Raw genomic sequence first — 11,569 nt, 5'->3', positions numbered from 1 at the left:
TGTTCACATATGAGCTGTAGTTGAGTGAGTACAGTTTATTTAAATAGCATTGGCCTGCCCATTTTTGTGTAACCCATGCAAAAGGTTTAAATGAAATGACAAACTAAATTGATAACAAAACAATACACTGTTACTGTGCAAAAAAAAAAAAAAAAAAAAAACACCATCAACAAAGGTAGCTACAAGTATATCCAGTTGAATGTTAAAATAATCAATATATCATACACTAGAGTTGTGTGAGGTGGGGGTAAATTAAACGTGATCTGCTGTGACATTAAGTTGCATTTTGGGAGCTGGAGCTGGAGCTGACTGTACAGCCCTGTCCCAAATGGAACTCTAAGCCCTCATGTTCTTTGTCTGAGCCCACACTAATGCTGCTTTGACTGTGGGGTAGAACTCTGCTGTGGAGCTAGCTTCAGTGCGGTCTCAGCAAAAGTGCACATCAAGGGTGCATATCGGTTGCAAAGGGGGAGCCTTCGAACACCCTTCTAAAAACTATAATGACAAATGGGACACCCTAAGGCAGGGATCAGCAACCTATGGCACACGTACCAACATTAGCACAGGGAGGGATAATCAATTAAAGGGGCTTTCATGCCAGAGGAACCTTTTCATAGATCTTAGAACTAACGGCGGAAGTACCCGCTTTTTGGCGTATTCGCACCGCAGGACTAGGAACAATTTTAGTTCTAGGATCTCCTTTTAGGGGAACTAAATTAGCTCCTACTTCAGAGTAGGGTCTAACCCAGCATAATATGAACTACCAATGACGTAAGTGTGTGCTGATTAGCCTATTCACAACACTCACCATGGTTGATGAGATGACCAAAAGGAGCTACAGCAGCTGTGGCACACTTTGGGAAAATCGTCTCTTTGATATCCCACTGACACCAGCAAAGAGCTTCCGGAAGACCTCAAGAGGTAATGCCGAATTCCTTATTGAAATGGAAAACTCATCGTAAGATGGAATGACAACAGCGTGGTCACTGTTGTGACCAATATGAAGAATGAGTACTCCGATATCGACACTCAACGACGGAACAAACAGAAACATACAATGGATAAAGTGAAACAGCCTACATGTATACATAAGCTACATGTATACAGCCTACATGAGCAACAACACGAATATGGGAGGTGTTGACCTGTACAACCAATGTGTGAACCGTTACCGGATTGGCATCCGATCAAAGAAGTGGTGGTGGCCATGCTACAGCTGGGCACTCAACAGTGCTATGGTCAATGCCTGGTGTTATTACAGGTACATGGTGTAATTGGAAGTGGGAGGTGTGGCTGCAGGGTGGAAGGATGGGTCTATATCTTAAATGGCATGACACACAAAAAAAAAAAAAATGTATAGGTACCCTGCTATGGCCACGGAGGCCACGCCTGTCTGGCCCCCTGAGCTAACTGCACCACCATGGTCCCTTGAACTACCTGCAATACCATGGTCCCCTGAACTACCTGTACCTCCATGGTCCCCTGAACTGCCTGCACCTCCATGGCCCCCTGAGCTGCCGGCACCGCCTTGGTCCCCTGAACCGATCCGCCCATGCTCCACAGCCCAGGTCTGCCCATGCTGCATGACCCAAGCCCGCCATTGCCATGTCATGGTCTATGTCACATTCCCCTGCACGGGCCTGGCCCACCATCCCTCCCCCCAAAACCGCCTCCGCTCAACCACCCTCCTAGTCAGCGTCGGGAGCCGCCCATAGAGGGGGGATCTGTCACGTCTAGTATTGGTTTTGTTTTGTTCATGTTTCATGTCTTAATTTTGATGTTTAGTCATGTTTCATGTTCCTGTTTGCCATGTGCTTCCCTTGTTTGTCATGTTCTAGTCATGTGATCCTGCCATGTGCTTCCCTTGTCATGTGTTCTATGTTGTCACGTTCTCATTGGTTCATTGTCTTGATTGTGCACAGGTGTTCCTTGTTTGTGATTAGTCCTTGTGTATTTAAGCCCTCATGTTTGCCCTGTTCTTTGTCTAGTATTGTCCCTGTAACCACTGTTGGTAAGAGTTATGTTCATGCCATGTTTGCCATTCCACGGCAAGCTAAGTCTTAGTTCTTTTTGTTCATGTTTTGGATTTAAGTGAATAAAACTGCACTTGGGTTCTGCAACTTGCCTCCAGTGGATTCCTAAGTTACAATTATAAGCTAGATGCAGCTTTTTCGGGTTTGCATCGAATGTTCTCCAACGTTTTACATAAATTTGTTTATGAATAAAGATTCATCTGTTGAAAGCAGTTATTTTGAGTTAGATGCCAAATGTTCTCCTCCTATTCAAATTTGTCATTGAAAGGGTGCATACAAAATATTTGCCCAACGGCAATAGTTGCTGCACATTCAAATATGATTTTCAACATAAAAAAAAAAAAAAAAAAATACTGGGGGAAAATAAATGCAGAACATGTTCACATGGGACACTATTAACATGACTATATACATGAAACCATTCAGAAAAAAATGGGCACAAATGGATTAACATTAAGGAAATTGGACATTTTTATGTTCTTGGAGTGTTACAAATCAACGTTCCTATAATGTTGAGTTGTTAATAAAAATTAAGTTGAAAGAATGTTTCAGGAACATCATAACCTTGAAAAAAAAAAAAAAAAGAAAAAAAAGAAAACTCCTAACATCAAGAAAACTGGACATTTGAATGTTTCCATAGCTAAAACCGAATGTTTTGACAAATTTCTTAGAACAAAAAATTGTTTGCTGGGATGTGGGTATATTTCACCTACTGTTTCAGGAATTTTGCGTATTCAGTCATCCTGGTTATTTGACAGGGTAGTTTGAAAAAGTAGTTTTACATAAAATTTAAATAGAGGAAATTATTGTACATTAACAGGATGCGATAAAAACATGGGAGTGTAAATTATCATATTTATTAAAATGATTAAGATGGCACTATTTACACTTAGTGTAAATAGACACTTCATTTTTTATTAACAACTGAACATTCTAGTAATGTTTATTTGTAAACACATTGTGCAAAAAGAAAAAAAAAAGTTGAACTGCTACCATGTTTAGACACACATCACCATCAAGAATCAGCATATGAATCTCAATGAATTTGACATGTATATAAAACTCATCCATGGTTCCCAGCATGCATTATTTAAATGCATTTAATGTTCTAACACACTTTTTTATCAGTGATAAAGCATGGGATGAGATCTGTTAAGTCTTCTTGATGATGAAGTCATCATCAATAAATACCCAACAGATTAACCCCGGTATTCCTCTTGGCTTTGTTTGTTTGTTTGTTTGTTTATAAATAAAGAAATAAGAAATAAAGTCAATCTGGTTAGTAATAAGTGAAGCTGGTAATGCTGTTTTTGTTGTTTAACCCTCCTCTGCTAAGATTGACCCCAGTGCGGAAAATTTTTTGCAAGATTTTTAATCAAACACAGCTGACACATATGAATACAAATGAGGAGCGGGAAAACTGAACATAGGGACACATGATGTGAATGAAAACAAACTAAAAGTCCATGATAATTAAACTAAACAGAACAGACTTGTGACAGGTACAGGTACCAACAGTGCCCTTTAGTGTCTGTTTACCGACGCTGCAGGAGAGTCAATCGCTTATCATAAGAAATGTTTAAAGTCAATGTAACTGCTGACTCAAACAATATTGATCATATGATCATAAAATATCTTATGGCATCTTATGGCGTGGTGAGATTTTTTTTCTCAATAGCATGCATGAGGGAAAAATCTTTTGTTTCTTTGTTATATTATATTCTTCTGAGCTTTTTCACATGGATTCACATTGTAAAAACCTGAATTGAAGGAGAAGCAAAAGAAAAATTGAAAATGAATAGCGTGTGTGTGTGTGTGTGTGTGTGTGTGTGTGTGTGTGTGTGTGAAATATTTTGCAAACATGTGAGTATAAATCAATATTTCTCCAAATATGTGCATGTTTGGACTGAGAGCCCTAACGGAGGTAGTGCATGTATGTGAACACAAATAAACTGGAGCAGACATGAATGAATAAATGTATGTGTTTTTATTCTATTCAAAATATTAAAAATTACAGATTGATTATTTTGCACTCCTGACATAAATTAAAAAAAAAACATTGTCACTGCAACCTAGTTTCATCATAAACAGCAGTCAGATATCGAAGCTGGAGATTTTAATCTTTCTAATGATACTCAGTTTGTCCAGATCAAGTAAGATTGTGATGTTTTAATGTGCAGCGGATGTTGAACAACAATAACCTGGGGTCATCGGCGATCTTTGTACGTAAAGGGTTTAAACCGTGAGAAGCAACTAAGCTTACATCCTACGTCATATATCACATCAGGGGATACTCTAGTCTAGTGGCACAAGTCGACTTGCGCAGTACATGTTTGGTCGACTGCCAGAAGCTAGTTATTTTAGTTTATAAATATTTAAATAACTTCTAATTAAAACAGTAAGGGTTACTGTTTTAATTAGAAGTTATTTAAATATTTATTTATTGGATCACAAAAGAAAGTCTAAAAAACAGTGACGCTTTCTTTCAGTGATTCTGTTTGTTAACAGTCTTCACTAGTCAATCATCACTTAATTACTTAATTATTTACACTGCTTCTTAAATGTGAAATCAATCTCTAAGCATACGTACTTTTAAACTGGGGTTTTGCTGTGCAGTGAGTCTGAAGGCCTTGATTAGCTGTTCATGTGTGTTTAATTAGGGTTCGAGATGAAGAAAGACAGACTGAAGTTCATCAATAAAACCTTTCACAGAATACATAAAACAGTCAAACTATTGAAGGCAGTTTTATTGATTATATTGAGGAGAGCTGGTGGCTTACTGATGGATTCTGGTGTTTAGAAAATCTCTGGGGTCGTGGACTTGAGCTCAAGAGTTGTATGCGCGTCTTCGTTGTAATAAAAGTGCTATAGGGAAAGAGACAGAAGGACTTACATTACAAAATAAGAGTAGTGACATATGCACAATTTATAGCACATTATTAAATATATGATTTCAAAAAAAAAAAAAAAAAAGACTCATAAGACTGATTCAAACTAAATATATCCTGACTTTCTGCAGTTAATAATTTGATCATTTAAAACTCATCTTTGATAATCAAAATTAAATATTTAAACATTATTTTCCTGTGAAAATAATTTCTTAATGCTTTAAAATAGCTTGAATGTAACTCTACACCCTTGATCCATTTAATGTTTGCAGATCTATAAATATGCAAATTAGTCCCTGCCTCTACTCAATCACAGCAGCTCGAACTACCTGATCCACTCACTCATCTGTAGTAAACGTTACACAATGGCAAGTGGAAATATTGCTTTAATTCAGCCATATATGTTTAAACCAGAAACTGATTCAGAAGAAGAGGAAAAGCGAATTATACAGACTCGTCTACAAGCCCATGTATTAAAATGTAATGTGCTTAATGTATCGCTCTCTACATCAAGTGTAACACCACCTGAGGGCGCTGTGCATACAGTTGTTTTGCCTCAGTCTGAAACAGATAACGGCTGATCGATTGATTTTCTGCTTCTGTAAAGTTGTGTTGTTTCTGCATAATTTACCTGTGTCACTGTGAGATCTTCAGATTTAACACTCCTTCGTTTCTTTCTGTTATAATGACAGACATTAACAGCATATAGACAACTGTATTTGAAAATATGAATGTTGTTTGTGGTTCTCACATTATAAACAGTATGATGATGATAATGATGATGGCGAGGATGAAAAATGCTCCACATTCCACTGTGATCCCAAAAACTACATGCCAACTGGATCTATGATGCTCTGAAAGAGAGAAACATTATCAGCTAAGATGAACTGTCCAGACTGAAGAAAGTTATATACAGGTTTCCAAACCTTCACCTGTGACAGTTACAGCGTCTGATCTCTGAGATCCATGTTGATTGTGAGCCTGACAGTAGAAGCGTCCACTCTGTAGTGCACTGAAACTCTGTCCAGATCCAACAGCTGAGCTTTCATTCTCCTTAAACCAGCTGAAGTTCAGAGCAGGAGGGTTTGAATCACTGCTGCAGATCAGAGTCACTGAATCTCCTGACACTATTTCACCAGATCCAGATATCAACACTGAGACGTTCCTGGGAGGATCTAAAATAGATAAAAGAAAGTGTATATTAGTGTTTTGCGATTGTTAATCCATTAATTTGATGGTTACCACAGTTACTGAATCATCATTAACTCACACATGATGTCTAAAGTCACAGCATCAGAGTATTTCTCTCCATGTTCATTGATGGATCTGCACTTGTATTCTCCACTGTCATCAGAGCTGATCTTTGAGATGTTGTAGATTCTTCCAGATCCTACAAACGTTCTTCCTTTAAACCAGCTGAAGTTCAGAGCAGGAGGATTTGAATCACTGCTGCAGATCAGAGTCACTGAATCTCCTGACACTATTTCACCAGATCCAGTTATCAACACTGAGACGTTCCTGGGTGGGTCTAGAAAATTCAAAATAAATTTCAGAAAATAATGAATTTGAACATTTTGAACAATGTGCAGATGATCGTTAATAGTAGATTTGAGAGGTCATCAGTTTGACTTGTTTCTTTCAAAATGGTCTGCTCTGTTCCAGAGATGCATGATCTGCTTCTAGGACTGATTTACACTTTCATTTGATTATCACAAGAGCTCCTACAAAATGAATTGACCCCAAATATAGTAATAAACTCTGCTACTGTTTAAAAGACAACTTTAAGTCCTTAAATTCATACTCACACATGACACTGAGCTCAACAGCAGGAGAGATGTGATTGTGTCCGTGTACCCCACAGCTATATTTGCCTGCATCCTCACTTCTGACTGACTGCAGCAGGAGTTCATTGTTTCTGTCTCTTCTCTCAGTTAATGGCTGTGAGTTTCTGTACCAGATGAATGTTGCTCTGTCAGTCAGAGTGCAGCTGCTTTTACATGTCAGACGGACTGAATCTCCCTCTGTCACTCTCTCAGGAGACTCCACCTGAAGATCTGAACACAACACACACATTATATCTAGTGCTGCTGTCATACACTGATTATTATTCAAAATAATGCACAGAAGAAGAGAGAAACCTCATGAAAGTCACCTGTGACAGAAAGAGTCACTCCTGGTTTACCAATCCATTTACCATCAGGTATATCAGTGGTGAATCTGAAATAGTACATGTGTGAATCCTTCAGTGTCACATGACTCAGTCTGATGGTGCAGTTCTGCTGTTTATCTCCCAGATACTGAAGCCTCTGACTGTATTCAGGGTCCTCAGACAGATCTGGAAACTCTCCTGTGTCCTCTTTATCATTTGTTTTGGTCCAGAACACTCTCATGATCTGATATCCAGTAGGGTATGTATAAGTGCAGTTCATTATCACTGATGAGTCCTTTAGTGCACAGATGTGTGAAGGACTGTAACTCACACCCCAATCAGCACTAGAAACCCCTGAAACACAGAATTCATCAAGATGAACGTGTTATTTTATCAGTCACACTGGACCATGTTGTCAGAGTTCATATGTTTCATTGTGTTTTTTCCGTGACCCAGTTTCCCCGGTGTGTCTGATTATTGATTACATTCACCTGTTCAGTTAATTATCTTATCTGTTCTCCTTGTTATTTAAGCCCAGTGTTTCCTGTGTTCTTGGTCTGGTGTCGTCTTTGTTATGTGGATGTTTTTGCCCTGTGTTTCTCCTGTGTGGATTTATTCCTGAACTCTACCTCGTCGTGCGCTTCCTGTTAGCAGCCACCCGTCACACATATAAACTCGGGAAATCATGTGAATACTTTTATTGCATGAAAATGACACCTCATAATAGAGTATGTATAACAGTAATCTTCCCAAAACCTAATGATTATGATAAATGATTTCAGTTCTTCATGATTTTTGATGGAAGACGTTGCAGAAATAAACACAGAGACAAAACTGTGAAACCGGAGTAAAGAAATCAGACACAAACAACATGCTGCACTATAAAATATTCAAACACATGATAATTCAGACAATAAAAAATAATCAAAGCTGGTTTTATTAAGGATCCAATAGTGAAAAAGATGAGCAGAGGTGATGAAGAAGAGCAGAAATGAGATATTTGCCACGGATGCTGCACAAATACTGACATTCTTTGAGAGCGATATGAGTAATTTTACTTTGATCAGTGAATATACTGAAGAATGAAGTGTTGCTGTAACATCAGTCACTCACTGTGAATCAAGAGCAGAAACATCAGAGGAAGAGGAGGAGTCATTCTGACTGACATCACCATAGTAACACCTAAAACAACCAATAAACAATCAGTTACTGTACCTACAACGATTATGATGTAAACATTTATCTCTACATATTTAAAGGGGTCATAACATGCTTTTTTTTTTCTTTTAATTCTGATCCAAGTATGTTTAATTTTAACAAAAAGTTAGAAGACATTTTTAATAAGAAGGCACAGTATCTGTTGCACCTTTTTTATTTCTCATTAATTGAGTGATTCATAGTTTGTCATCAACTATTAGTCTGCTGAGTATTGAGGAGGTTTCTCATAATCAGATGTCATGGATCACTATAGACTTCAAATCACAATATTGCCTACAGTTCACAATAATACAATAAATCAAGCAAGAACAACACCAGAAAAGCAATTAAATAATGACATTTTCCAGTGCTTTACAAAAGTAGTGTGACTGAATGAAGTAAAAAAAGAGAAAAGTGGAATAGTTTACCGTGTTTCAGTGAGTCTCTCGTCCACCAGATGTGAAATGATGAAAACAGAGACTAATATGGAGGAAGCAGGACGTCAGAGAAGTTTCCTGCTAAACTAAAAATGTTTGTCTGCTTCTGTTTCAGCCTTTCTTTGCCTCTTTCTGCATCAAGACAATCAGATCAGTATGAAACCTTTCAAAGAATACAACTTTATCAAACTCAAAATGAATCTGATATGAGTCTGTAAAATAAAAGTCATAAAATAAAATGGTATGCCTTAGCTGTTTTTAACATCTTACACAGGATCTTCAGGTTATCATAACAATTTGTTTCTGCTAAAGTGAAAGAGAAAGTAAACAGCTCATGAAATACATGAAATGCCCTGAATTACAGGAAAAGACATCAGGGGTGTGCTCTGCATGTGTGTGTGTGTGACTTATGAGGACATTACCCCATGTCCCCATTTTTCAAAAGGCTTATAAATCATACAGAATGAGTTTTTTGAGAAAGTAAAAATGTGCAGTTTTCTGTGATGGGTAGGTTTAGGTGTAGGGTTGGTGTAGGGGGATAGAAAATACAGTTTGTACAGTATAAAAACCATTACGTCTATGGAATGTCCGCACAATTCACAAAAACAAACCTGTGTGTGTGTGTGTGTGTGTGTGTGTGTGTGTGTGTGTGTGTGTGTGTGTGTGTGTGTGTCTGTGTGTGTGCATGCATGTGTGCAGTCCTGGTAAACTCTACTGTACATTATGGGACAAAATGTTTCCCAGAAAGATGTAAATATCCGAAATCCTTGTCTTTATTTGTTGAGGCACATATTAACTAATTGTTAGCTAATATGTAATTAATGGGTTTTGAAACTTTGCAGTGAGTGTAATGTTTGAATAATGGGTAAGTTGAACTACAGATTGATGTTGCACTGTTTAAACTGGATGCGACCATTATCGAGTCATACCACAACAGCTGTCTACTCTGGACATGACAGACCATTGCAAGTCCATTTGTCCTTCATAACAGAAGTGACGTTTTGATGTGTTGTGTTGCGTCGTGCCGCATCCAGTGTAGCATCACTATCATTGATTATAATGGGTTCTATTCTCTTTGTCTGGTCTTGACACAGTTTTACGAAATAGCAGTGCCCGGCCGTATGTTCTCAGTGTTCTGCCTTTGAATCCTAGACCTCAAGCTTAACCTGATACATTCTTGTGCCATGAACAACAACGTTCTGGATGCAGCTGTTCATCTGGTACAGAGGAATCACGGTTGTATAGTTGGATGTCAAAACCATAATGATATATTAGCTAACAATTAGTTAATAGTCATGTGCCTCAACAAATAAAGTCATAACATAATGATACATTTTCAAATCATTAGTTAATGATTAATTAAAGCAGACAACTGGAAGTTGAAGTACATGGCTTCAACCCAATGTGGTAATTAACACATTAACTTACACTATTAGTTAATAAAATATGTTATTAATCAATTAATACATTATGACACATTTAATTAATAACAATTCATATATTACTTAATCTATTAATCATATATATATATATATATATATATATATATTAGTGCACCTGCGTTAACGGTTAAAGTATAGACCTTGGCCATTCATAAAGAAAATGATAGAAATAACTAGCAGATATCCAACGGGTGCAGCCTATCTGTTATGATCTGTGCACTCAAGCCTTAACTTCAACCATATTAGCTTATTTAATTTAGACTGACCTTTCTATGCTATTGCCATCTTGTCTTGCATTTCTACAGTTTGTTTTTATCTTTAGTAGTATCTTAATCTGAAAGTGTCTCAATTGCACATTAAAACAGAAGCAGCGCCACCTGTTGGCTGTATTTAAGTCACCTTATGCACTACTATGTTTTGGACTGTTGCAGTGGTAAAGCTTAAAGGGTTAGTTCACCCAAAAATGTCGTTGCACACCGTTAAGACCTTCGTTCATCTTTGGAACACAAATTAAGATATTTTTGATGAGATCCAAGAGCTTTCTGATCTCCCAAGAGAGCAACATAATTACCACTTTCAAGGCCCAGAAAAGTAGTAAAGATACCGTTAAAATAGTCCATGTGACTACAGTGGTTCAACCTTAATGTTATGAAGTGACAAGAATACTATTTGTTCGTCTCTTCCGTGTCGGTCTCTGATGCTATACACATGAGCAGCACAATGCATGCATGTAATGCTGATGCAGGAGCCGTCCAATAATGAGCCGGCATTCAACAAAAGTTGCAGGTAATTTACTGTTAATTTTTACAGTTATTTACTGTAATCTACATTGCAGTATGTTGCTGTAAAAATACCATGCACTCAATTAAAACTCAAATTAATTAATTTCATTTGCAGAAATCGACTGCCTTAAATTGGCTGACTGCCATTTAAATTCATAAACTAATATTTATAACTATATGAGCATATTATTCACTTGAAATTATTTCATTTGAGTCCACTAAAAAAGAAAATTACTAAAGTAAAAATAAAAAAATAAACAAAATCTTTAAAACTAGAAACACCAAGTCAGCTTAAATCTCTTATAGATAACTGCTAGCTAACAACAGCACATGTGCAATTAAAATTAGCTAAGAGATAGTCACTGCATCAGCAACTACACAGTTACTGCCTTTAAATAAAACAACATGCAGCATAAAATCAGTGTTTCTCAGCTCATCACTGACTGAAGCTCAGGCTCTACTCTTCAGCACAATGGTGACCCACAAAACTCAGACAACAGAAACCCCATTAAATCCCAACAAAACATTAAGAACCAACATCTTGTGCAAAAACACATAAAATACCACTTCAATTCAACATTTACACTACTGATCAATTATTGAGTTGTATTAACTTTCACTAATACTTCAGTGAAATTTAC

At 37.2% G+C, this 11,569-nt stretch overlaps 1 protein-coding gene across 1 annotated transcript; it reads right to left on the bottom strand.

Annotated features, from left to right (window-relative positions):
• Positions 1-4,001: 4,001 nt before the first annotated feature.
• Positions 4,002-9,925, bottom strand: LOC127503513 (B-cell receptor CD22-like). Its single transcript, XM_051877452.1, has 9 exons — positions 8,696-9,925; positions 8,184-8,252; positions 7,074-7,424; positions 6,727-6,975; positions 6,192-6,449; positions 5,854-6,096; positions 5,673-5,775; positions 5,553-5,598; positions 4,002-4,898 (listed from the first exon to the last, which is right to left on the bottom strand). The coding sequence occupies exons 2-9, from the start codon at positions 8,242-8,244 to the stop codon at positions 4,830-4,832; spliced, it is 1,380 nt and encodes a 459-aa protein (XP_051733412.1). The 5' UTR covers positions 8,245-8,252; positions 8,696-9,925; the 3' UTR covers positions 4,002-4,829.
• Between the last annotated feature and the right edge of the window lie 1,644 nt (positions 9,926-11,569).

The sequence above is a fragment of the Ctenopharyngodon idella genome, chromosome 2 (genome assembly GCF_019924925.1).
Source record: "Ctenopharyngodon idella isolate HZGC_01 chromosome 2, HZGC01, whole genome shotgun sequence".
In the NCBI taxonomy this organism is placed as follows: Eukaryota; Metazoa; Chordata; class Actinopteri; order Cypriniformes; family Xenocyprididae; genus Ctenopharyngodon; species Ctenopharyngodon idella.
The sequence above is the reverse complement of the archived record's forward strand: the minus strand, read 5'-3'. Positions and strand labels throughout refer to the sequence as shown.

Coding starts and splice junctions, on each gene's coding strand:
- LOC127503513 (XM_051877452.1), bottom strand. CDS start 8,244: ATGGTGATGTCAGTCAGAATGACTCCTCCTCTTCCTCTGATGTTTCTG. Junction 7,425..8,183: donor GTTTCTGCTCTTGATTCACA/GTGAGTGACTGA, acceptor TCTGTGTTTCAG/GGGTTTCTAGTGCTGATTGG. Junction 6,976..7,073: donor AGTGACTCTTTCTGTCACAG/GTGACTTTCATG, acceptor TGTTGTGTTCAG/ATCTTCAGGTGGAGTCTCCT.